Source organism: Acanthaster planci, linkage group LG18 (genome assembly GCF_054643075.1).
Source record: "Acanthaster planci isolate LZ-2023a linkage group LG18, COTS_SCS, whole genome shotgun sequence".
Classification (NCBI taxonomy): Eukaryota; Metazoa; Echinodermata; class Asteroidea; order Valvatida; family Acanthasteridae; genus Acanthaster; species Acanthaster planci.
The window spans coordinates 2,384,361-2,411,157 of record NC_141794.1 but is presented as its reverse complement, the minus strand read 5'-3'; the positions used below and the strand labels follow the sequence as shown (position 1 = coordinate 2,411,157).

The following is a 26,797-nucleotide window of genomic DNA, read 5'->3' as shown; positions in this document are numbered from 1 at the left end:
GAACACTGCTGTCGCTGAATATTACTCTTTCTTAAAAGGAAAGAGGCTTCCACTACTTAATTCTTAACCTGTGCATTAGATTGCGCACGTGTAACTTCAAGTTGTTATCCTAAGATGTCTTATCGACAACAACGAAATCATCTTTGGATACATTTTGAAAATAAACTTTTAGCGTTTACTTACAAGCGAAGTAAGCTGCTATTCAGAGACAGATCGGAAGTTCTACCCCCTCCCCACGAAAAGACTTTCGAGATGAATGATTTATCATTTAGGCCTATGTTTAAATTAACAGACATCACACAGAAACACGCGTTGCGGTGGTTGTCATCTTCATCTTACCAAGGGAATCAGTTCTATCGTCAATAATGCATTGGTCAATTTCCGTTTTATTCGCCTGATGTTGTCTATTTTTGTCTTCAGAAGTCGTTCATATTGGCAGTCCCGAGTGATAACACCGGAACTAATTTTGAAAAAACACCTGTGGCTTTGTTGAACTCGAGAAAACCGTGAAAACTTCTGTATTCGCTCAAGCGGCTGAGGTTGGAACTCAAAATTGAGAGCATTTGGGAAGTATGCGAAAAGGGTCTTTGTTTTATCGACGAGAGCGAGGTGGCATGAATGGGGAATTCGATACACGGGATTCATTCAAACATCGAGAGTACCAGTGGGATTTTAATACCTCGTTTAAAACGTCCATATTTACCGAGGAAAGACCGCAGAATGACTCTTTAAGAAATCCCCATCTTGAAACAGAAAAAGCCCTCGTTTTATTCAGTGTGCATCCTACGTGTGGACCCGAAGTGTAAATAGACATAGTGACAGAGACTCTATAGGTGAGAAGACAGCTCACGGATATTAACACTCTTCTCCAGCGTGCCTGTCCGCCGGCTATACCGTCTCCTCACCCGCTCGCTTCCCGGGACGCCACCGGAGCGAAGCCGCTTCCATCAGCACCAGCTGACTGCGCCGCGCGCGAGCGGGAAAGTGCTTAATAGTCTGCTCCGACGACGAGCGCGCAAACACATGTACTTGTGATCCTAAGCGCTCTGTACACACGCGCTATGTCTGATGGGAGGTGAAAACCTCGGGGGCAGGGGGGAGAGTTTCGCTCGGGGCTCTGTTTTGCCTTCCAAACACGATGCTTTCTCATCTTGGAAAGAGTGTTAAACGGAATCTCAAGTTATGCGAGAGTGTTTAAAAGTCGGTTCATAGGATATGCAGGAGGAGAAGCGAGCCGTGTTTTGCTCCTCGTCTGTTGTACGGGCGGCGCGTCAAAAGTTGTCATGTCAGTCCCGCCATTTTTTCCACGTTACGGGCGGGCTGGAGATGGTTGTCACGCCGCTTCATTAATGCTCGCCATCCAATCACTTTCGCCTGACAAGATCGCCAGCACAGAAAGAGACAAGGGCGTCGTGTATGTTTCAGAAGACAAGCAACAATTTGCCGAAACATCAGAGTAAACTTTGTCGTGCAAAATCTGGCAAGAAGGTTTGTGTAATGTGAACAATTTTAAGTGGATAATGTCCTTTCGTCAAACAGAGTAAACAGGACAAAAATTCTCTCAAACGGTTATTTCTATTCAAGCATCAGAGCCTTGCTGATGTAAAGTGGGCATTACCAAGCATTTCTATCTGAAGGTTGCGTCTCATCAGGGAGACTCGCAACCATCATGTCAATTTCCCCGAACCAGGAGACTCGACTGGAAAATGCAAAGACGAACTTTTTTTTCAAACACTGAGGCGCCCGCCTCTCTGTCCAACACTGACAGAAAAGGATTTCTAGAATACACAAGATGAAGGCCAGAAATGACAAATGACACCACATGACGACGACACCAAAGTGATGAAGCGGACTCACCATTTGACACACGTAGGTGGACACGGCACGGAATTGGTGGATCCACTATGGGATGTAAGCGAGAGGCCGACCGCGCCCAAGTATCCTAAGACTGTGCACCGAAGCTTTAGCCCTGGGTCCGTCAAACTGCCTTGCGTCAACCTTGCTCCGACCAGGGAGAAGAAGTGGTGTGGCGCGTGGCTCTCGCGCAGTGCCGTGTCCGGTCCACCCAACCCAGCCGGTAGCCGCAGCGCCAGACCCGGCCGTCATTTCCTCGACATCGCTCCAGTTCCGACTCGGCTGAAAGAAGTAACCGTGACGGAGGGGGGCGGGAGGGATTGTGGGAGGGGGAGGGTTGGGTTTTCCACGGGCTCATCACATCCGCATCTTATTTCCTTTATTGTTTTATTTTTTTATGCATAACCCTTCTGCTTAGCCTAAGACAGCATTGTTCCCATTGTTGGGCGCTTGGGAAACCGGGGTCAAATTAAGAAGGGCCCCATTTTTCATAACTCTTTGTGTTGTTTGAGCTTCCCGCGAGCCTTATCATCCAAACCCCTATCGTACCTCAAGGCGTTAATTTGGAGGAACAAAAACGAAAGACCCCCCTCTAGGTGTGAGGGAGCAAGCCTCCATGCCTCATATTAAGCTGACTTGCTTCCTGTTAATCAGCCCTTCGCATTCTAGTTTTTAGATGGTAATGAAAACGACGGGCAAGAACGACTTTAACGTACCTTGAAAAGAGAGCCCCTTTCCACACGTCCAGTAAATCAGTTGCGAGCAACCTGACAAGGGTGGTGCATTAATTGACAACAAATTTGGAAAATCAGTCGTGAAATTATCCGAAACGCTGCTTTGTTTCAATTTTCTTTTGTGATTATAACGCGACGAGTCAACTCCAGAGCGAACTAGGAGCACGAACCATTTCCTGAAGTGTGTGCATTTATATACATATTATTAAAAATAGGTTGAGGGGGAATTTTTCAAGCGAAATTGTGAACAAAAGAAGAAATTCCTCCCAGATCCTCATCTCAGCTCTTCTTTTTGTCTGTGATTATGACGCCTAATTCTTGCATAGCACATCCTGATTGATTTCTTACACTTTTCCCTGGCTCGAATTCATGTCATGTCTTGAGAAAAATATCTTGATTATCAGGGTGACTGTTATTTTTACTCGATTTTGTCCGAACCAGACAGGTCCTCGTTGCTTGAAAATTATGAATCTATACTGCAGTGATAATAGAATTGATTTGCATCCATTTTGTGATGGAACAACTCCGAAAGCTCTGAAAAATTATTATGAAATAGTTCATACAGATGAGTGCTTTTAAAGAAACATGTTTCTCCAGTTCCGCTTCCTATTTGCTCAAAATCACAGCGATGGGATTAGCATTTTCCACGGCTGTACCTCCCAACAAATTCCGGTACCAGAGCTGCCGCTTTCCTCGTCACAAAGAAGCGCTGGTTAGGACAGATGAACGGCGGGGTACTAACAATTAGCTTTGGGTAATTCCATTTAGCGGACACTTTAGTTGATAGAGACAAACCCCACTGGGAGTTGACAAAAAAGACTAACGGGGCAGATAGGAGAGGTTTGCCATCAGTCAGCTCGTTCCGCTGCCTCCGTCGACCGATAGAGGCTTTGAATTCGGCACGGCAGCGGTCGGCAGAATGAAAAAAAAAGGAGTCCAGGAACAAGACATCTTCATGGGTAGTTAACAGCCAATTGGGACCGCACAAAAGACGAGTTAATAATCAAAGAACTACACGGCTGCCGTTAATTAGCAAGGCAGTGGAAAATGGTGTGGGGGGGGAATTAATAATACCGGGTGATTACAATACAAAAAAAGTGAATGCACTATGCACGGTAGGGCAAGCTGGTCCTAGCCGTCTGATTTCCGCCTCGGCGTGTGTTACGCGCATTAATATCAAATTAGTTAAGTGCCCTGCACTTACGGTGTCATTAAATTTAGTTTGATTGTGGCGATAATGAGGAGGATTGTGAATAGCGATAGAGATGAGTCCTCGTCGGAAAATAGCGCAGTCGCGTCAAAGCACTTTATGTCAAAAGATGAACCTTGGAGGGGAAAAAAATGGAATGAAATATTTCATTGAACTGTTGGACGAGAGCACCGGTAAAGGTAGTTAATTAGGATTCCATTCCATCTGTAGATGGTAAAGAAGACTGCGTAGAAAGAAAGTATGTTTCTGGGTTTCTGCGGTGTTGTTTTAGGGCCTCCTGTCCGGCCACTTGGCAAAGAGCGTGGGATAGTGACATAACATCCTCGCTGCACGCGCCGTCCCGTGGGCCGGGGGGGAAGGTTGGCATCCCACGGACGGACCGAGGCTGTAACACTTGATAGTGGTATCGGTGATACAGGCATCACTCCGAGTTTGTAAAATAATTTTTTTGTCTTTTTTTACTTCAGACCCAAAACTCCGACACTTGCGCAGCACGTTAATCAATAATCTCTGTTCTGTAATTTAAGGGTGGTACAACAAGGCGCGAGGTGCAAATCACATTAACGTGGTGGTTCGGGAGTCTTTCTTCTTCTCTTTTCGTCTATTGGCAAGGAAGGAAAGACGAGGGTTAGAGATTGAACTGCCCGGGCCAGGTCCGGGCGAAATCCAGCGACGCGCGCGCCGCTTACCTCTGCCCCACTGAAAAACACAGCGACCCAATCATTCCAATCAATCACAGTAAGTGTTCTCCATCGGCTGGCCCGGCTACCCCCCGTCTCGGATGTCAAACTATATTGCAATTTTCACACATACATATGAATGAGGGAAACATTGGGCTTTTTGGGGGTGCCCCTGCGTAGAGGTATCGGGTGTCTCAAAGAGAAGCCGGTGATCGCCTGGCTTTGTCGGCGCGGGCCCGGGCAAATCAATGCGAGTATTCCGACCGGCGCATATGAAGCCGCGGAGTCCACCACAACGCCCGGTAATAGCAAGGTGATAGTTAGGGTGAGAGGTACTCTGGTGTAACACGATACGGCCATCTAACTTCTTCAGGGCAAAAGAAATTATAGGGAATATAATGCGTGAAGAAGAATAGAAGAGCTGCAGAAGGGCCCGGCATGGAGCCGAGCAGAGAGCACCGTGGCCGGCAGAGGGGGAGGGGGGAGAGAAGGGGAGCGCCCGCGGGCCCATGCTAGAACAACATAACCCACGGTGCCTTGAGCGGAGGGGAGGGGGTTTCAGGTCGGCTCACTGCGCCTGGCGTTGTTGGCAAGGCCGGCACGAAAGCGAGACGGAAGTGGGAGTTCCCGGATGAAGGTGATGAAAACATAGTGACAAAAGACGAAAGATGGCGAAACTTTTCACTGAGATAGAGCTTGACAGAACAAGAAACTGGTCCCTTGGTTATTTTGAATACCTTGAGGTTGAGGTAGAGAAGCGACTCCAATGAAGTCACATCACATTAGAGAAAATCGGAGAATTTAGGATAACAGCACACCGATTGTGTCCGCTTGATGAGAGACATTTAAAAGCGATTAGACAAGGCTAATTAACAAAATTAAAATCTAATTTTAAATGCAGTGATAGTTATTTAGGTTTAGCATCAAGTTTCTCTTGACAGCATAGAAAACCAACAGTCAACAAGAACTGTAAACAAACAAAGTCAACTTACAAAGTTGTGCTATTGGGCAATATTATTGTGCCCAGTTTTTGAAGCTGCGAGAGTCATTTTGGTGTCTGGAGAACCCGATCTGTTCACCGGCCTCCTTCAGCGCGTCTCGCGTTACCTCTTAAGGTCTAAGGTGGGCATGAAGGCCGAATGAAGTGTGTGGACCGAGTACTCGATGGCTTCCGTGCCGGCGGTACGTGACCAGCCGGCCACCGCCAGCATTAAGGCCGGGAAGGGAGATGACAGGGTGGTGGTGTGTGTGTGTGGGGGGGTCGGACCAGATAGCGGCTGAAGACGGGTCAGGAAAGAATGAGATAGAGAGAAGGGGGGGACACTTGCAGGTGGAAATACATCCTCTTCATTGGGATGGGGGCCAGGCCAGGGTAGCAGGTGTCACGGACAAGTGGGCCTTTGAGTGGGGGCTATACAAGGGCGTGGTGAAGAACGATATTAGATGTTCGCACTCAACAAAGGGTCGTGGGTAACACTGGTAACGCTTCCTTTTAGCTTATAAACTGGATACTCTATGGGGAATCTATCACGGAGGAAACCTTCAGGGGCAATGCAGTTAGTCTGTAGCCATTATAGCCTCCTGTTCCAATCCTTTGGATAAAAACTTGCATAAAACTCCAGAGTATTGAGCATTCATCCAAGCCGTAAAACCTACGGTGTTGAATTTACACCCTACGGTATGTATAACGAGCCACTTGTCCAAAGGTGATGGCATACGATGTTAACACGGCAGTTTATTTAGAGGAAGATTAAGTAGTGTCGCATCATTTCTCAATGACAGATGTAAGCGGTGTTGTGACGCGTGATGTCCATGACGTCCAAATAAATACACAGTGTTCATTTAACACCGGTATTTCTTGTTTTGTTGTTTGTGTTTTTTCTTTTTGTGTTGAACAAAATGGCACCATTTAAGTGGTCATTGGTGTCACTTAAAATTTGGGATTCTATGGCGTTTAGTCTTCTGCACCTTATATGGAATTTTTCATTAACGTGACAAGCCCTCGTTCTGATTTTTGTCCACTGAGACACGCGCAGCATACGAGCCCTTACATTCATTCAATCCGAATTCGGCGATCCATCAGCACCAAAAATCTGGAGGAAATTCAATTGTTGGAGGGATTGTCGCGACCACCTGCAGATGGGTCTCGGGACGATAGCTGAGATGGTTTAGGGCTTGGTATGCGTAGCAGGTGATGACGCTCTGCGTCACCGAAGTATGGAAAGAGATTGACGGATGTATGTAGGCTAGGCGCACGGGGATCCCGCACAAGCACCTGCCTGGGATATGCTGGGGGTTTAGCCGGGGCTTAGGACCCCAAACCCCCACGTCTTAATGTCGCATCAGCCAGCTTGCCCTCCGCGATTAAAGTCTAGTTTGTCGGGGGTAGGGATGTCCAAGCTCACCTGTTTGAGGAGGAAGATGGGTAACGTGGGAATTGGGAGGTAAAACCCACAGCTTTCAAACTGAGTTCTCTTGCAAATCGGATGGGTTGTCGGGATAAAATATGCATGAGTACAAATATCGGTGAGCCGAGAAGGGTTTGATTGGTTGAAAACCGTTGATTTCCGACTAGTTGTTTTTCTCGCTTTATTTAACCAAACCTTAACTAAATATCCTCAGCTTAAATTGATATACCCTGTATTCTGAAAAGTAGTACCACTGAAAACAAGCACATTCAGTCCACAGAATAGCACCTAGAACCCATTGTCCTATTCTGTTCCTGAACCAAAAACGGTTTGTCGTGACATCAGTTTGGCGGTAAACACTAGGCGTAAATTCTCGCGTCCGTGACGTCACCTCCTGCTGATTGATGCGTTTTACCCGAGGCGCGCGTAAAATAAAAACAAAAGTCCAAAGGAAAAAAAAGGTGCGAGTGATCCCCGGCGTGGCATTTCACATTCATTATTAATATCGAGTCGGTGGGGCAGGGCGAGAGGCAAAACATGGCCGGAGCAATCAAGCCTATCGTTCCTGGCACCGGTCCGGTATCTTCTTCGGGCATTTACAGATGGCCGACTTGAATTCACACAGGAAAAAAAAGAGGAGAGGGTATCTTCAATCCACCATTGTGCACGAGCGCAGCAATTTGATTAAACAAATCTTTTCGACTTCTTGCCTTCAAATTAAAGCCAGAGAAGAAAAAAAATTGAAATCGTACACTTCCCAGACTCGTAGTCATCACATACGCGCAGGGCATAATCACATGCGCGGTAAATTTACTTAAGTTGGTTATTGTTCAATCCATATACATAGCCTACAGCGACTTGGAGGAGAGCGAGGCGAAACCGAGCCCCCCCGCAACCACCCGTGCACATGCATCGCACACTATAGACAGGCCGAGCCCCGTGTGCATGCAGCTAGCTTCGCCAGGGTACAGGACAAAGCCCCCCACGATCCCACAATGCACAGCGGCAAAAGTGGGTTAATGAGGCTGGCTGACATCGAACGCAGAGAGGCCTCGTTCTCATATCTGGTCTCTGGGAGAGGAAGAAGATGAAGACGACGACGGTGAAGATGGAGAGAGAGAGAGAGAGAGAGAGAAGGAGAAGGGCAGAGAGAGGAGAGGAGAGGGAAAAAATAGCACGACTGCCTGCCGGAACAACAAGAGTTTGCCCCCGGCAGCGCAAGCCCGATATGGAACGGCGTGTTAATGGCAGACGAGCAAAACGGTCGCTCTTCCCCACCAGCCAGGCCTCACACAGAAAATACTGTAAGACACGCCGCCATCTTTGTTTTGGCACGGCGCGCGTAAACGAATCACGCAGCGAGTTGGGAGCGGGGAACGGAGGGCATTTACCCAGACGGACAGATGCGGCACAGGCGGAGGGGAAGGACCATCTCAAGGTGTTCGGGGCGCTAATACATTATGTTCTTATTAAATAGATATATTTTACAGCCGGTGAAAGGAAAAGATCGCAAACTGGACAGCGCAGAAAAGAATTCGATAAGGGGAGGGTTTTCAGAAGAGCGGCTGGCGTGAAAAAAAAACAGCCCTTGGAGAAGGTAGGAACAGGCGAATGACACGGACGAAATACAGAGCGACAGTTGACAGGACAAGAAACAAAACTGACAAACACGAAGTATTGGGTGTTTTCTTGAAACGATTTCTTAAAGTGAACGAACATAACAATCTGGGATTTGGCCTCAATTCGAAAGACTTTCCTGCTACGGGTTGGGAAAGTTGGGCCAACCGTCTTGAAACTGCCTTTGGTAAATTTGTTGAATGTAAAATAAGTCTTAATCCGCACAAGGACTCAAAGGTTTTTACGGGCATGGCAACGGGCAGATGGAGTGGATGCGACTTTAGTCTCACCGAGACGGGCGGAACAAACCAGGCGTTGGGGTCGTATAAATGGTAGGGCAGTGAGCACGTGATTCGATTAGAATAACACAAGCGGACAGCACCGCAGCTGTGCCTACAAGACGACGGCGTTTTTGGGCGGGAAAAATAAGGCACTGAAATCAAACAAACAGTTGAACTTGGGAAACGACAAATTAACTTGAATGTCGTGGTTACATCGTGGCAAACGACCAATGTATAGACAGTAATTTATAAAGGCTATCGTAATTCTGAGAAGAAACTTATTATACTTAATTAAATGCTTTTCCGCAAACAAAGATCACTCTGTTCATTCAGTGACCTTGATAATTTTGCATGAAACGGGGATTGATTTACATTAAGAAAAGACAGTAGAGGGCGCACTCAGATTAACGCCCGATCCAAAGAAGCAGGGAAAATCGAGGAAATGCAGTTCTTTGGTATATTTATCTTGTGGTGTTTTGTACAGAAAACTTTGCAATCTCCCTTTTCATTCATAGTCTACGCTGGAAACAGTAACACAGTGCCTTTTTTTCTATAGGCGACTCCTCCCCTCCGAAGCCCCATCTTCCCTGGATCTAAAGTAAATGCCCCGCAGTTCCAAATTATCTACTACGCTTGGAATCGGCGGCATGAAAAAAAAAACAGCAGACTGTTTGCTCACAATGACCCAAAGTCAAACATTGTCCGGTTTCACACCTCGATTAAAGGCAGATTTTCCGGGCAGATGGATACAAAGTCATTCTCCAGCAACAAAAGTGGCATCAATTTTCCCCAGGCATCCGTGCGGAGGTTAGGGTACTAAGATACAAAAAAAATAATCATAATAGAAAGACATGCTGGTCTTCTATGCGTCCCTTGGGCCGTCGTTTTCATACCCCCGTCGGTGTTTTGCTCTGACGGTTGGCTGGGTTTGCCCACAGTTTCAGGCGAAACGCTCCGGGGAAAATTACCCCCCTAGGCTAGTGCACACACACACGCCGAGTTAAAGGTGGAATAACTGGTCTCGAAATCGGTTACTGCATGAGGCATCTTCACGCCGAAACGGTCAATTTAACCGAACCGAATTCTCCAAGCACCACCGGCGGCGCTCAGTTTTTCCCCTGCCTTCTCGCTACTGGAACGATCCCAGTGATTGGCCACCGTGTACTGTCCCGTTCAGATTTGCTCTGATTGACCGTTTCCATGGAAACAGAGCAGAAAAAATATCCGACACAGGGTTCTTCTGCCGCTGCTCTACGCTAGCATATTCCTGTAATTAATTCCACTTCTACAAGCACATTAATCCACTAGCGAGGTCCAGTCAGATAGAAAAGACAGAAAAATCTTACATCTCGAAATAAAAGAAACTGGCTCGAGCGAACTATTAGGCTCGGGAAAGCGTGAAAGCAGTGCAAACATTTAACACCTTGGGCAGTAATTGTGTTTTCGTTATCCGCTGAAGCAGTTTGGGAGTTGGTCTTCCAACCAGAAGGAACAAGAAAGGGTGACGGAGTTTTAGAACTGAACCGCAAGAAGCAACTTTGCCAGCTTCTTCGGGGGCTCTAATTGCTTCGAGTGATTGCACTTTTTTCCCAAGACCTTATGCCGTTTGGAACTTCGCTTTTTAACGCGTCTCTGTGCCGAGGGCCAGGGGCACAGGCTCTAATTGCGTCCGTTCGAAGATGGGACGAATGAAGTTGCCCAGTTGAGAACAGGGATACGCTGACCCTACAAACTACATGTAGAAGAAGTCTCCAGACTCTAGGCAGTCCTGAATGCACCAAAGTAACACGGAGTAAACAGCACATTTTCGTCTTCTGCCGAGAATGCCGGATGCCTAATCGTCTTCTTGTAAAAAAAGTGGTTATAATTGGATTTCAAATTTGAGTAACGGGGAGTGCTTCTTGGTTGCAAAAAGATCCCTGCTCAGAATAAAGGATTTCAAACATATCACAGTACCGACTCACGGAACAACCCGTCACCTTCATACTCAATTCACAGGTAACCACGCCACGCGCCCACACAGTGGGCCACGCTCGATTGGACGGCAATTTATTTTGTAACTGGTCCCCGTCGAATTAGTTCTTCCCGACTAAGATCGATTTAGAACCCCCCCTATATGGGGTAAAAAAGTGAGGATGGGAGAAAGTATGGGCATGGTTCGAGATGGGGTCAACCCTGGCCGGAGCTCACGCACGATCGTCAAGCGTTTTACATGTATAATTTATACCGACATATCAGTTGACATTTCAAACTCCGATATTGGATGTCACGTCGAGATGATTCGGTTATCTCGCTCTTTAAAAGTCACACCGTGGACTGGTCCCAGCGATTGCCATGGCGACAACGCTCTGCGGCTCGCCTCCCCCCCCCCTTCCACAAGACGCGGGTTGGCAAGCGAGCGCGCCTAGGCCTTGCTCCGCTTATTACGCCAACCAGAAAATGAAGTAGCAAAATTAGTTTTTGCAGATTAATTTCCCGCGTCCATGTACTACCCCGGCTTGAATGACGGAAAGCAATCCACGGGCAGACGATTCCTCCTGACCCAAGGCGAAGAAGGTGTAACGTTCCCCCATCTCTCCTGTCTTCTCCCCTTTTTTTATTACATAATAGAACAACATTAAGGCCCACAATGGGAAAATGGAGTTTGGAATTGATTGATGACATTTCACGGGAGCGAAACCTTATACCAAGGCTATTATCTCGGTCGGCTATGTGTGGATGCGCCACATCAGTCATTATTGCGAGATTCAGCGATGTGCCTCAGAGGCCAGCGGACCAAGCCTTCTACTCTTGGATTTGCCACTAGAAAGTGGCGCCCTTCCACTCGCAGCCTTTTTTTTTTTTTTTTTTTTTGAAGTCATCCCTGGATTTTCTGTTGCAAGAAGAAAATGAGGCACTCCGCCATTGCGCCCTTGCACTGTATACACGTCTCACCGGCCGCGGCGTAAGACGATAGTTGAGTATCGCCGTTCCCCGGCTCCGGTGGATGAGGTTACAAAATGGCGTCTCAACCTATCCACTCGCCATACTTGTGTTACCCCACTTTCCCCGGTACTTTTTTTCAGTCCCCTGGTTTGCTGACTGGAGATTTCCGCTGAGGGATTCGGCTGAGGGGCTTTGCCTCAGAGACGGATTTTTTTCCCCCCCGAGCCGAGCGACAACAACGACTATCGGCGGGTCCCGTATAGCCGGAAGCTACGGCTTCTGGCGGCAAAGTCAGGCGATTTTGCCCCGGGGCATTCTCTCCCGACCTTAACGTATCTCATCACCGGCGTTAAGCTGAGATTGTCCCACTTGATTCTGGCGCGGGCCCGGTTGGCGGCCTGTTTTACAACGCGACTGAACGTAATGAAGAACTCGTGGCCAATGCTCATCACCGCTCACTCCTCACCGATATATCTTCTCCCGTGCCCCGCGATTCCCCCCTCCTCGCGTAGCATGCACTCCCCGAGTCTCCGCTCAAATTGTCTTGTCAAACACAGAAACCCTTCCTCCCCCCCCCTTGAAATAAAAACCAGCCTGGCTTTAATTCATACTACGAACCGAGTTGGATGACGAGGAGTCTTCAAATCAGGCCAACACTCTCTAGCTGGGAGCGAGTTCGAGACAGGCGTATCCGCTGTTTAGGGCCTAGCAATGATTTAAAGCGACAGATAAAGGCAGCATAAAGAGACGTGGAATGTAGGAAGGAAAATGGAGGACCCCCAGCGCTCGCTGACAGATTTTATTTTCGATGAATCAGTCATTCTTGGCGGGGCTTTTATATAGCGCCGCGTGGCAAAAAAAGGAGATTTTTTTTCAGTATAGTGGTCTATTTTTCACGTCGGTTGTTAAATTTACAAAGCCTGATACTGGTTTAATAACAGCTCGTAGGAGATTCGCAGTTGGGCGTCAAGGTTCAAACGAAGTTAGCAACTGATCTCTACCTATTTACGAATCTGAACCGTTTGCGACTTTTGGGGTTGCATCCATTGGATGGTATTATCTGGGACGAGAGGACTAAAAAAAGACACAATGAGCAGCCGACTGAAGGTAGATATGAATGAAGTGACGCCTAAAACGTTTAAAATGTGCTTTTGTTTTGCTCATAAATTTCACCATCAAATTTTTCGTATGATGCCTTTGTTTACGGTCTGCACTTGTGCATTTAATGGTGGAAACAGCTACATCGCAGACCAAAGGTCTGCAGTTTGACAGCATATACGACTTCAATTGCGCAGGGCTAAATAGCCAGAGGCGTGGCGCCTAGAGTCAAGATTCACCGGGCCTCAGTCTGTCCTCAACTACACGCTTTAAATGGTTCTGCACACTGCAAATTAACATCATACAGTATAGCAGCGATCAAATTCTGGCGCGGGAAAAATCTCAAATGTTCCTCTCTGCAAGGGAAATGTTGAAATCCCAACGTCGCAGAGGTGACCCTTGCCAGTTTGACCTCTATATCAGATGCTAAACTAACCCCGACAGGGCCTTGAGGAGACGCAAACTTCGCTTTGAGCAGAAGGTTTTTTTGCAACATTAGCGAATCACAAAAGACCAAACACTTGGTGTGCGCGCCGTTTGAGTTTTCTGTTGCGTTAATATGTATTCTTTACTGAGGTATGGCCATCAGCGGTGTCGCTCCCGCCTTCGGTTTAGGCGGTCCATTTCATGAATCTCTTAAGATAAAACAAGCCGGCTCCCTGCAACTCCTCTTTGCTACGGAAGCAAACAAACTGACCAATTTCGGGCAGTCACCTTTGCATGTCTTTATTTTGTTCTAGCAGCAAACCTTTTAAAGGCATCCCTAGATTAAACAAAACCACTGAAATGGTGCACTCACGGCGAAAGCTTGTCGCACTGACAAGATAAAACTTGCTTTGCCCTCGTCGAGTAACGACAAGAAATCACTTGTTAAAGAGCCCGGTGTTCAGTGCTTTCCAAGAGCTTGCCATAAAAAAAACTCGCGCTTGCTCCGATGGGATTCGAACCAGAGACCAACAGTTTACCAGCGCAATCGAGCTAGTCGAGGTCGGATGGTTGGAATCGATACGGCAGTAGGCACAGCAGTGAACAGCTCAAATTTTATCTCGTTAGTATGACCAGACAAGGGCTATTTTTTTCATTAAAGCGATAATCTTGTCTTATGGCCTGTGAGTCTATGAATCTCTTGTCAAAGTTTTGTCAGTATGGCAAGGGACGCTTGTCTTCTTCTGACAAGAGCAGTTGTCGTCAATGACAGCAGAACCCACTTATAGAATGTTTTCAGCGTGATGTTGGAGAAGCCATCTTAAGCCAGAAGCAAGCTCGCTATAACATCTTACTGAAGTAAGAAAATCGCTTAACATTTTACATGTAATGTTAACGATGCCAAAATGACGATTTTTTTCCTAGCTTATGAATGTGAACACTATAACCTATGCGCCTGAAGGGGAAGAAGTGAGACCCCAGTGTGCGCAATAATAAACGATGGTCAAAACATGCACAGCTTGCAGCGTGTAAACAAACGCAAATCCGCATGAAATATTTGCTAAGATATTCAAATTGGCCAATCATCCGTCCTCTGCCGCTGTTAATGCACGTCTGCGTCCTTATCGGATGATGTGATGGAAGTACGTATACCAGCCCGCAAGCTTCGTTTTCCTACCGGCAAAAAACGCTTGGCTTCCACCCCCCCCTCCCAGTCTTTTCCTACATCTCCCTCCGCACTTCCACGGCCAATCCGTTTAGTGCCAATTACAAACTGTCGCCGTTTAAGGTAAGGGCTTTTTTCTTTTTTTCCCCCCCCCGCGGGGGTAAATCTCTCGCGGCTCTCCTTGTCTGGCCCAAAGGCGGCGCTAGAGGTTATCTTTAATGAAGCTTGGAGCGCCAACCGGCGGCGATGCCTCGTTGGGCCACGCATATTACACCCCGTACCCTCTCAAGCGGATATACAACCAGGCAAATGGAAAGGCTCGCCCAGGCGAGGAAGAAGCCTCGTGGCAAAAGACAGCGACTTCGGGGGGAGGGAGGGAGGTTCGGCAGGTATTTATACGCTTAAGGAACACTTTTCAGAATGTGTTATCATTTAAATTAATGGTAATCCAATTGCAAACCGACGCGGGTAGGGAAGGTTATACCATTAAAAAGAGCTTAAACATTTATGTAATTCGATAATGGAATCAAAGATACAAATTGCAGCTGGGCGAGGAATCGGCGGTAATTCGGCTGTGCGCTGGGCTGTCTAATGGACACTGTAGAAAACAGAAATGGATACAGTGCAGAGAACGACGACATGGAAAGAGACTTCTTTTCAAGTCGAAGCATCTAAATAAACATAATCATAAAAATTTCCAAATATTAAAATATTACTCAGCCGGGCCTCACGTTAAAACGACTTGTATCACAGAAGTCTACTTTCACTAATTCTTGGAGACTATTCAAAAGTCCCGTACAGCTGTGGTTAACTGCTTTCCAAGTCACTGTAAAAGTTGAGTATAACTTCACCGTCGTTCAATATCCTGACTTTCTCTCCTGTGCACGGCACAACTTGTCCTTGTTTTCAGACGAATCGATATAATTAGTGATGTTATGTGGAGCACTGTCGAAGTCTTACTGCAAAATCATGGTCACGGGCGATTGATGGATGTGAATTGGTGTCCTCCTTTGATATCAATTACATATTGGATGGTAACCAGGCACAGCAGTTCTGGCCGTGAAGTGGACGGTTTGGGTGTACCATACTGAAACCAAATCCCCGTACAATGACCTCCGTTATGAATATGTATCGGGTTGACAGAAGTAGTTCAAGGGTTGTCCGAAATGCTCATTTTTCCAATATAAACAATCAGTGCACACACAATTGGTCTTGGGTTTCACTTGACGGAACTCCAAACTCATCAAGTCGCTGATGAAGGAGACACCAAAGACAACAAGGTCAGGTCTGTGATCCTCAAGATTGGCTGAGCCTATCACCGAGTGCCAGGGAAATTTCAAGTCGAAGGACCCAGTAGTCTATTCCTTGCCCATTTTTAACACAAACGAGTAAAGTTTGTTTGTCAACGCAAAGCAGATGCCGCATGTCATCGTCGCGGCTTTTGCCCCACCGCCATCGATGCACCGCGCGGTGGTCGTGTGTGACTTTGATATGACGATTTTTTTTAGAAGTATGCGAACGGAAAAGGAATCCCTAGCATGTAGGTTTCGGGGCGCCGGGAGCCAAAGCCCGCCAGTTGTGGTGAAGTTTGGAGCCTGCTAATACGGTAGGGGCTCTTGGGTCGGGAGGGAGGTGATGTCACGCTACTGGGGGAGGTCGGCAATCTGGATCATTTTGTGGAAACACTCTGACAAAAATCTGAGATTGCGATAGATCTGGAAAATACGAAACGCCACTCCACCTCATAATAGGGTATTTTAAGGCCAGAGAATGAGAAACTGCAGGCCTACGTCCAGTCTGTGTTACAAGAGTGGTATCACTCTAAAAGCCACATTCCTTTAAAAATGCTCTTTTTGCTGAATTCTTTCCCAAGAATTCCGAATTCTTTCAAAACGTGGCTTGAAGGATTAAATGTCTAAACATTTCTTCCATTAGGCCTACATATAGTTAATGGCCTAAGTTGTGAAGCGGAGCCATAAATGGCGATGAGGTTTGGTACAGAGCTGTTGTTTTGATTAAAACTACTTGTGCAAAGGTGAGCGAGTTGGTTTCGGAGGTGGAACTGAGCGAATCCGTCACAGTCATGAAGCAATCTTAATTCTTAGGCAAACTTTCCAGCTGCTTCCAATGAAAATAAGTCTGCGTATAAGTTGCTTATGAATAGGAATTGATGATGATCGATTCGGTAAGAGTGGATGTAAGGATCTGTTTGCGAGTGGTTAATGTCGTTAATTTCCTGCAGGGTATAATTAAGTCGGAATCAATTTACGGCTACTGGAAACCAACCCTCCTCATGCAAGATTCACCATAATGAGGCCTGATTTGACGGGATTCAACTTGTTGTCCTGACGGGCGCAGCGCGTCCGCTGGACAAGAACAAATGCTGAGGATGCTGAGAACGAATGACAAGGAGACACGGTGAATTCTGTCAGTTACAAGACACACTTTAATGTCTCTCGACAATGACGGGGTTGGGGGCTTTTAATTTCTACAAGGCCAAGACACTTGGAGGAAATCTGACGGTGGCCCATTGAGGTCACTGGTTTCACGGTCCGTCGCCTTCCCGCAACATCCAATTAATTCACCACTTGGTGTTCTGTTGAAAATATTATTTTTCCCCCCACATCTCGCCGACTAAAACTGAGACGACTGTTGACGACCGAGGCAATCTCAAATTGTCGACACCACACCAAGACGCGTGTTTTGGAAGGGATGAGGAAAAAGTCTTGGCATCGCAGAAGGTAAAGGCATTACGGGAGCAAAGGGGTCGAGCCGCCTCAAGCAAGGGTCTCTGGCCTACGACACCAAGGAGGAGATGGGAGACAAACATACCGGGATACCAGGAGAGGTGGCCTGTCTCTCCGGTCATTGAACCCGCTCCTTCCCAAATTCCTTCGCCCGGATACGGTTTCTGCGCTCCCGCGACCCCAGATTTCCAGTTGTTGTTTTTAGGATACCCCGTGCTTCGCGGGGCTGATTTCGTGGGGAGAGTTAGATATGTCCCCGGCCCCCGTGACAGACCAGGGCCCACGGATGGCCGATCATATAATTCGCGGTAATTCAGCCAAATCGCCAAGCAAAATACAACCCCGAGCGCGATAATTTATTTTCTCGGTTGACGCGAATTAATGACAGGTGAGCCCTATTAGCGTCCGCAACTGTCTCACCGCTGACATCCTGAATTATGGGGGTGATGCCAGTCATGCTTTTTTTTCAGTTCAGTGTCAAATTTGTAAATTTGACAATGTGATAAAAAAGTTACCTCCACCACAGTATCAAAGCATACTGAATAGATAAAAGGTGTGAATGTCACATAACTATCTCAGGGCACTGCATGTTGATATGTCGCATGATTACTTCGGGCTGAATTGGATGTTGGTGCTATATACACATTATACAGTCAAACATCGTTAGAGCACTGCTAACACAACTTTCCCGCTCATTATCAAGGAAATTGTAAGGTTCCAATCCTTTGTCGTGCATTCTTTCATTAGTTATAATTTAAGGTTCCTTTCATAATCTGCAAAGTCCGAACGACCTCTTATTAATGAGGTTTGACTGTATTTCGACTGTTCTTAAATTGACTTCACGTGGCTTGATTGGCGATAGACGAAAAATAAGCCCTAAATTTGTTTCATTTTGTAATGACTTCAATCTAAAATTGAAATAGAATTATTCCTGATCCGATTACGCCTTCTGCACGGTAAAAAGAAAACGTATTATCGATTCCTCTTGGACCGTTCGGCACAAACATAAATCGATTGAACTAAAATGGAAACGAAAAGGAAAAATGAACCCATATCTAGAACGACTGTCAAGTTTTGGGTGGAATTGAACGGACAGTTTGTATCCCAATGAATGAACACTTTACAAAATCGGACGGAAAATCCAAAATTTTCATCGGAATGGACCATTGGAACTGACCGTCCAAGCAAATAAGGCTGATAAGGCTGAGACGGTTATTCTTGGCTTTGGGCGCTCAACAAATGGACCGTCCATTTCCTAAGTCGTACAGTGAGATAATTTCGCTAGAACAGTATGAAAAAAAATAACCAGGATTATAGATTTTTCGTCGTCAAACACTGCCTTACAGTCTGAGTAGATAAATTCACGGGCTCTAATTTTTTACAAAGACGTAGAACTGCATTTGTTTTGTTTAAATTGTGAAAAATCTTCTCCCTTCAGATCAGTCCAATATAAATTCCCCTGTCGTAGCTTGCGAAAATGCACTTAATAACTGCAGTTCTGTCCTGTGGATACTGAATTTGTTCGAGCAAAAAACCGGCGAGGATTCTTGTCTACAGGAGTACATTCGGCTCAATGGAAACAACCTCCTGCATACAATTCCACCTCGACCCCATTGTGAAAAGGACTGCAGTACAATGGCCAGCGAGGACATATTCACGTCATCCATTGCGCATGCTCCTAGAAGTTGGGATACGTTCCTGCATGAGTACATTGCATTGTTTTGACGGAGACTTTAAAAAGAAGAGAAGTATGGGGTCTTACGGCCTTATTAGGTTTCCAGTTATTTTAACTTGATACTGTCGGTGATTGGTTTCCAGCTTTGGAGAGGTTCACAAGATGAATGTGACGATATTTCAACATACAAGTCACGTGTATCATCAATGTGATACACTACAAAGATGAGTCTTTTCTCAAAAGTGTCCTTTTTTTTAATGTAGGCCTAAAGTAGGGCGGGCTTGGTAAACAATCTGTCAGGCAAATTGGGGAGCGGTGAATCACGAAAACAAATCCAACAAACAAACTCATGAGCGGTTCATCTTTGCGGTTTTAAGCTTAATGGATTTGAATATTTGACCCTTTTTAATGCAAGCGAGGAAAAACAATGGCAAGCGCCTTGGGATATTATGAATGAATATTTGCATTGCAAATCACTTTCTCACAACCGGTAGGCGATCTGAGGAAGCGTTCGGTGTGCGAGGAACACACGGTCATTTTCTAAATCACGGTTTCGCATGCGACCGCGGCTTAGTTCGGGTGCCCGACTCATATCCAAGCGTTTACTGTTGGAAAAAAAAAGAAGTGAACCTACACTCAACTTTGCGCCTGCCTTGAGACCGTGTGATGTCTCTGTTGGGAGGCACAAGGCGATAGAGACACTGCTCCATTATTCAGAGGATTAATTCGTCACAGCCAAAATGTGACAGCCAAAATCAGAGCATGACGAAGCCAAGTTAGATTAATGAAGAGATTTAAACCACACTGACGCTTTTGGGAGGGTTATAATTAACGATGGATTAATTTCAGATAAACGCGGTACCACAGAAAGAGCGACGGGGTTAATACTTAAAGCCTCGTGCCTCTACCGCCAGCTTCACATCCGCAGCAGAGGTCTCGACTACCGAATAATTAATATGAACACAATTTACAACATTTGAAATCGACTTGTTAAAAAAATCGCATCTTTACAGCGGAAATCAACCGGGAGAAAAAGTGGCCCTAAGTGATCGTCACCATAGCACCGCGGACCGACTATCTTTTCATTGGTATTCAGCTCACTGTTATTCGGGGGCATCAACTCGGATCATCCGAGACCACTATTTTTTTTTTCGAACTTCAGTTCAGGGTTTCACGATTGACAAGTATCGAATACTCGCTAGCAACAGCCGTTGCTCCCTATTATCGCATAATACTACGAAATCGTCGATTCGCCGCCAAGAATCGACACTGGAAGAATGTCAGTGTTGAACTCACACCTTGCAGTATTTGCATCCAACAACTGACCTTTAATACGGGTAACGGTGTTCATTTTAAAAACAACGCATATTTTGTGACGTTCCCAAATTGGACTTGGCCACATGGTATTTGGGGAATGAAATAAACCGCGAGTGTTTTTTTCTTTCCTGAGATGCATAGGCTACTACATGAACTGATAAAAAAAGGAAATGCTTCCAAGTCAGATTGGAGTAAGTTACCAATTAAGGTTTTCTCGTTGTGCATTTTATCGGCACATTCGGGACGCGAGCGCCAGACTTAAATGACTTCTATTAATAACAGAAATGAGTTGGATTGTGAACGGTGAACAAACAGTCATAGATACTGGGTCTCGGAGGACATATCGGCGGCAGAGGGCGACAGGACAATATGAATAGCCAGTCAGCGATACCCAGTCTCCAAGGAGACCAGAAGATACGACGGCTGAATAGCAAGCAGCCACCGAAATTGAACAGTCTCTGGCGAGCGCATCATGCATGCAGCGAGCACACACCGAAACGAGCGGAGTTTCCCTTCGGTTTTCTACTCCTTCTTCTTGGCTGGGATAGTGGGGGCTTGGGGAAGTCGACAGGCAAGATTTATCTGGCATTCCAGGCACCGTAATCAAGTCATTTTACAGTTGGGCTCGATCTCACTCTTGACTCAATTACCGATGGAAAGGAAAGACGCGAGAGCCGCGCATATAAATCACGTTACCGTAGTAGTGTGGATAGGTGACGGCGTATCCCGCGTCTAAAACTCAGGCCAGGCTACCTAGGCGGGCGCGCTGGACCCTCTAGCAGGACTTGGAATTTCTTTTCACGAGGGGAAGAGGGGATACGTTCCAGGCATTGGCCATGCCTTGCATTCACCACGTGCGGCTAATTTGATATGGGAGCGATGGACAACAACGCCACCAACTGTACGCACCCGGGCCGAAGTGCGGGAATCAATTATTCGCTTATTGAAATGGCCAGTGCAATTTCAATAATTCGGCAGCGTTAATCAGTGAATTGAGATTGAATTATCGATGTTCAATTAACGCGGGAAACCAGGCGATGCAATTTCAGCGATTGATACCACTGCTTAATTATATTAAGGGTGTGTGAAGGGTAGCGCTATCGTGGCCATTGAAAAAGTTGTGCCGACAGTCTAGCACTCATCCCTAGCGGGAGGGAAAAGAGAAAAAAATAGTGGCACGGACGGGACCGTTCACTTGTCCATGTCTCAACAGACGCACGTTTTCATCCACAACCGTAGCGGGGACGTGGGGGACGAGTTTTGAAGAAAGAAAAATTATCCGGGTGGAAAGCGAGAAAGCTGCCGATCTCCGCCAGAAAATATGCACACAGCGTTGATATACGGCACGGCACGGTGGGCTCATTTCCCGACCCAAATTGGTAAGAAAGATGCAGGAGAAACGTCCAATTCGTTGGCGGCGAAGCGTATGATTTAACCCGAACAAAATGGGAGCGAGAGGGGGGAAGAGCCCGCGTGCACACGGCTTGCTGGTCGGCGGGCGGTATGCCCCGCGGGCACGGTACTTCTCGCCCTGGCTTGAGGTGCTAACGCACAGGACAGATTTTCACGCCGTCACACCTTGGTACAGAGAAACTCAACTTCGCAAAACCGCACGTGAAATGAAGCACCCTTCCTTTTTTTTTCCCTACCGCGGCCAAGCGTTGGTTCGAGATCCGGTCTGGTACCCAATCTACCCCCCCCCCATATCAGTTATGGCCTAGGTGTGATTCATGTATACAAGGCTCATCAATCAAACGACGAGGCCAGCACACGCGCTGCATACCCTCAGTATGTAGTGACGATGGGAACTAGACGCCTTGGAGAAGTTAAGGAAGGACAGATAACACAATTTCCTAAACAAATCGTTAAAGAACACCTCTAAGGAAAACATGTTTTCTCTGATTTTGTCTGTTCAAATTAACTTGGAAGCATCCAAATCGAATGCAGTGTCATTTTGTCTTCAGAGCTCAACTTTAATAAGCTTGAAAGGACTTTTTATTCTGTTCATGCCAAGATGCGAATTCTGAATGTAGATTGCGTCATTCGTAGAAAATAGAGAAAAGGAAGGGAAACCCTCGCCCTGTGTTCATAGTGGATAAACCTTTTGCATGCCAAACAATGGCTACATTTATTATTTTGCATGCATAGGGTTTATCCACTACAAACACAGGGAGAGGGCTCCCTTCGTTGTCTGTGTTTTCTCCGTATGACGCAATCTACATTCAGAATTCGCATCTTGGCATAAACAGAAAAAAGGCCCTTTTTAGCTTGTTATAGTTGAGCTCTGAAGACAAATGACACTGCGTTCTATGTGCATGCTTCCATGATTATTTGAACAGATAAAATCCGAGAAAACATGTTTTCCTTAAAGAGGCGCTCTTTAAAATGCAATTAACTGTCAGTGGTTTGCCTGGGTCTGTGTTTATGCAGAAACCATTGACCTAATTTAATATTACTAATTGACCAAGTCTTTGCCTCAAATTGAAAAGTAGCCCTATGAAAATGTCACCTTCAATAGCCATTTGTTTTGGGCTTACCCTCGAAAAGAATAAGCTTAAATGTCCTTTTCCCTCTCTTCCACTTAAGCACATTTTCCCGTCTCTCTCTAACGCCAGCTACGTGTACGATTGGGTCAGTATTCATTTCGACTTAGGCCTACTCTTTTTGCAAAATTATGATACATAAACCACCGAAATGTTCACAAGAGCTGTGTGATTTACTGGAATGATTTCAGTATTTTAGCGATCCTGAGTGGATTTCAATCACTGGAATCACAAACAAATTCTCCTTTTGCATCGGTGCCGTCATTTTCGCTTCCCAAGGGAAGCTGTCTTCGGAGTCACGCGTTCTCCAAACCAGGCTGGCATCACACTCACCGAGTGACCTCCTCATTGTTAAGCACGTGCACAGAGTCCGAATCCTAGACCCAAATGATTGACTTGGAATGCACCACTGTTGAATAAAGAACCGAGTACAACCCTCCCCCCCCCAAAAAAAAAAAAGAGAGGGGTGCGGAATGAGCCGAGACAGAATTCAAAAATCGTCCAGCAGAGCTAAGAGGAGAGAGAGAGAGAGAGGGTGAGCGAAGCGAGATAGAGAGCTAAGTTTAGCCGGTGCAAGAACAGCTTTGATCAGGCATGGCTGGCTCGTGTATTCATATATTCGATGGCGTGAGTCATCCCACCCATCAGGTAAACATTTTGCCGGCAGCACTTCTGCGCAATTTGCCGTGGAGTTCAAGAAGGAAAACAACTTGCCTTCAAGTCTGCCCTGCATATTTACAATTAACCTGGTTATTAATAAGGCCGTTCATATATTATTCTTCTAGAAATTTTAATCATGTCTTTAAATCAGCGTTTTAAACGTTACCATCTCGCACATCTGAAGGAAAGAATCACTTTTTTCAGGTGATCCTGAAGTATATTTCACAAGTGAATCCTGAGATTGCCATCAATATCATTCAAAACTGTAGCAAACCTTTTTGCGTGTATCGCCGAATTAATTTTTCAAATGGCGTCCTGCTTTGAGTACCTTCTGGTCACGCCCCTCATTTAGGGCGCCGGCAATTTTTGACGTCAGCACAGCAGAAATGTTCACCTTTGAGCGGAGGTTAGTAAACTAGATCTCAAACACAGCAGCAGTAATCTGCCGCTGTGGTGGAGGGGGGGGTCGGGGAGTATGCATATCTCGTTAAAGGTCATTGGACCCATTCAAACAGTGCACTTTACCTTCGTACATTGTGCTTCAAAACTTCCTATACAATGTACTTATTCACATCCAACGCCACTTCATAGAAAAACAGCATTGACCATTGCCAGCTCGTGCCTTTGTCCCCCGTCATTCAACGACCGACCGGCAAGCGAAAAAAAAAATACAAGACCGAATGCCGCAGTCAATGCCAAGATTAAGATTTCCCTTACTCGGCAAGTCTCCCTTTTGTTGTCAGAAGAAACGTGCTGGTTCCTTCGCCGAGCTGTATTAGAAAACACAGACTGGGCCCATAATTATCATGCCGTGATATGGTGTGGGTGTTAGGGGGGGTGCTCATAATGCACAAGCTGCCGTGGTTTTTTAGATTAGTCATTTTGGAAAAGAGTTGACCGCAACACAGAACTTCGGGCTCAATGATGTTATTCCGTTCCGCGCTATGAAAATATGACACATGCCAAGGCAAGCACTGCTAATTGTGTTGAACGAGGACGTCCAAAACCGTGTTCGGCCAATCACACCAGGGATTTATCACTCAAAAAGCGTATATAACATCAAACTAAACTTGAAAGACAAACACTGCAAACCGCACGCGGTCTGTCCTGTCTTTTAATCAATACTCAAATAGACATAGATGCTCGAGTTTCTTTCTTTTTTTCCCCTTCAACACTCGAGCCCGAATCAATTTTGCAGTTACTTTTCTCCATCCGAGTTTTCTCCACTCTGTCAAAGTTCCCGCTCCAATTCGCAACAGCTACGTTTGTAACTGTCTGCAAATAAATGGGGAAAGAAAAGCGTGTGTGTACAATACTATTTTGGAACCAGGCAAATCCAGACTCGTTCAAACTCGGCGTGAATAGAGTGCATTGTCCCTGGCGGGGGGAGCGGCGCTCGCTCGCTGCTGCGGCTCCCGTCTCAGGTGTACCGAGCGGGCCGCTAGCTCCCAGCACGCCGTGGTTCCTGACAGGGGAAACCCGCGATTGTTCCCGTACAACCTACGGGGGGGGGTCTCTGACATAATGAAGTTTCCTTTCTTTCTTATTGGTCATGTATTAGGGGTCAAAGGTCAGTTTAAGGTAAACAGAACCAGGCTGCGCCATCATTCTTTTTTTCACATGACCAATATCAAGTACAGCAGTTGGGTTCGGCGTGATTGTTTGATCAAATACTTCTCCTTTTAACTCCTTTTAATTCCCAAACTAACAAAACTAACTAATTACCTAACCAATTAAGTAACCAACTGACTAACTTACAAAGTGTACATACAAAATAAATCTTTTAATCCAACAAAATTAACAACAATTTGACGACATTTTCAGAAAAAGATAAACGCGAATGATGCCGTCATTTTGTTCACCTCTAATACAGGAACCAATAATGGAGTTAAAAATGAAGGTTTGTTTTGGGGCTTCTCAAGAATATTTGCTTGCACGTGATGCGAAAACATGGAGGGTTGTCCATTTCTCACAATGGTCCATGTTCGAAAGTGTCCAGCCTGACAGGGTGAGTGGAACGTGGAACTATGCCCTCGACCTCGGCAAAGTGTACTTCGGGGTTACCCTCGGTTATCCCCTAAAAATCGAGCCCGTTACACACAACCCCCGCCGCGGCCACGATCTCCTGTACATCATCACTGAGTTCTGTGCCGACTCTGGTCTCAGTGATTACTTTCCCTGATCTCTTGCCGAAGCCCGGACAATGCTTCTCACTGCCCCGGACTGAAGACAGCGAGGGGGGGGCAGGACAAACCGCCAAGAAAACTGCCAACTTCAAGCGTTCCCTTCCAAAGAAGCGTGTTCCTTTCTCGGCATTGACCGTCGACTATTGAACGTACAAGGAAAACACGCCACAACGGAAGCTTCGCCCCTTGTTCCGTGCTGATTTTCTTAAACCCAATATCCTTATAGCCAGCTCGCTAATTGTCTTGACCGCTATGTATTGTAATCCCTATCAAAACACCGAGCCAGCCGTTACAGCGGGCAGCTGACTTTGGGAAAGCTGCCCTTCTCGGGGTCCACATGTAAGGACTCGGCGCTAAGAAAAACAGGCCCGACTGTGAGAGCGAGTTGGTCGCAAGGAACCTTGGTTGGTTTCTTTGCGTTCACGCCCAATGAAACAGACAACAATGGATGTCAGAAAGACCTTTGTGCGCCAGAATATGTCCATCAAACAGTAACATTTCTATCAGCCCCGAATTTGCATGGCAATGAAGCTACCAGAATTCACTGAAAGTCTGTATATTTCTTCTTTCGCCACTTCACAACAGTATAGTTTTAGCCCATGGGAACTCTGTAGTCGTCCATCAATTTTGAAGAGTTTATATAAGTCTATAAAAACACGCAACATTAAAAAAACAGTAAAAATTAACAGATACTAACAGAAAACTAAATTACAGGTCCTCTTTTCAATACCCAGAGCAGGTAAATGTGCAGTTTTTGGCAAATGCGTTGTTGTTGACCAGGCAAATTAAACTCACAGCCGCCCATGCAAAATGGCGCTCGGTGTTTGTAAACGAAAGAAGTATCTAGATTCTGGCGCAAAACATGATGGAGGCAGGGCTTCGTCAGTAACTGTTCAGTGCAACTGAACCATATTTTAAGCCAACAACAATTAATTCGTGCTTAGATACTTTGACCATACATAAAAGATGACAGAAATTTAACAAGGAAGTCGGCCGAATCGAGAATAATTCATATATTAATGCGACTCCTCGGTGAATGATAATTATCGCGAAGCGCATAAGTTCAACATTTGGCATTTTTAAAATTTCCACGCCCCCTCCGGCGAGCGTTAAAGATCTCAAGCAGCTTTTCCACATCCAGAAACCTAGCAAAAAAATAACTTAAAGACCTTGCAAAATACACAGATTCCTGTCCTAGACCGCAGGATTCTTAGCGAGGATGGATCATGGGTTTTTTATAACCGAGAAAACTATGCAGTTTTAAGTAAGTG

General features: G+C 46.0%; 1 protein-coding gene across 4 annotated transcripts in view; it reads right to left on the bottom strand.

Moving 5' to 3' along the window:
* Positions 1 to 26,797, bottom strand: part of LOC110978520 (transcription factor AP-2-epsilon-like) — a 163,558-nt gene that overhangs the window by 87,679 nt on the left and 49,082 nt on the right. Inside the window, exon 1 of one of the 4 annotated variants that reach the window (XM_087148398.1) lies at positions 1,858 to 2,056. The exons of the other annotated variants lie outside the window; for them this stretch is intronic. Coding sequence (XP_087004524.1) covers positions 1,858 to 1,860 — 3 coding nt within the window. The 5' untranslated portion in view covers positions 1,861 to 2,056. Of the gene's footprint in view, positions 1 to 1,857; positions 2,057 to 26,797 lie in introns of those variants that run through there. 4 annotated transcript variants of the gene reach the window in all.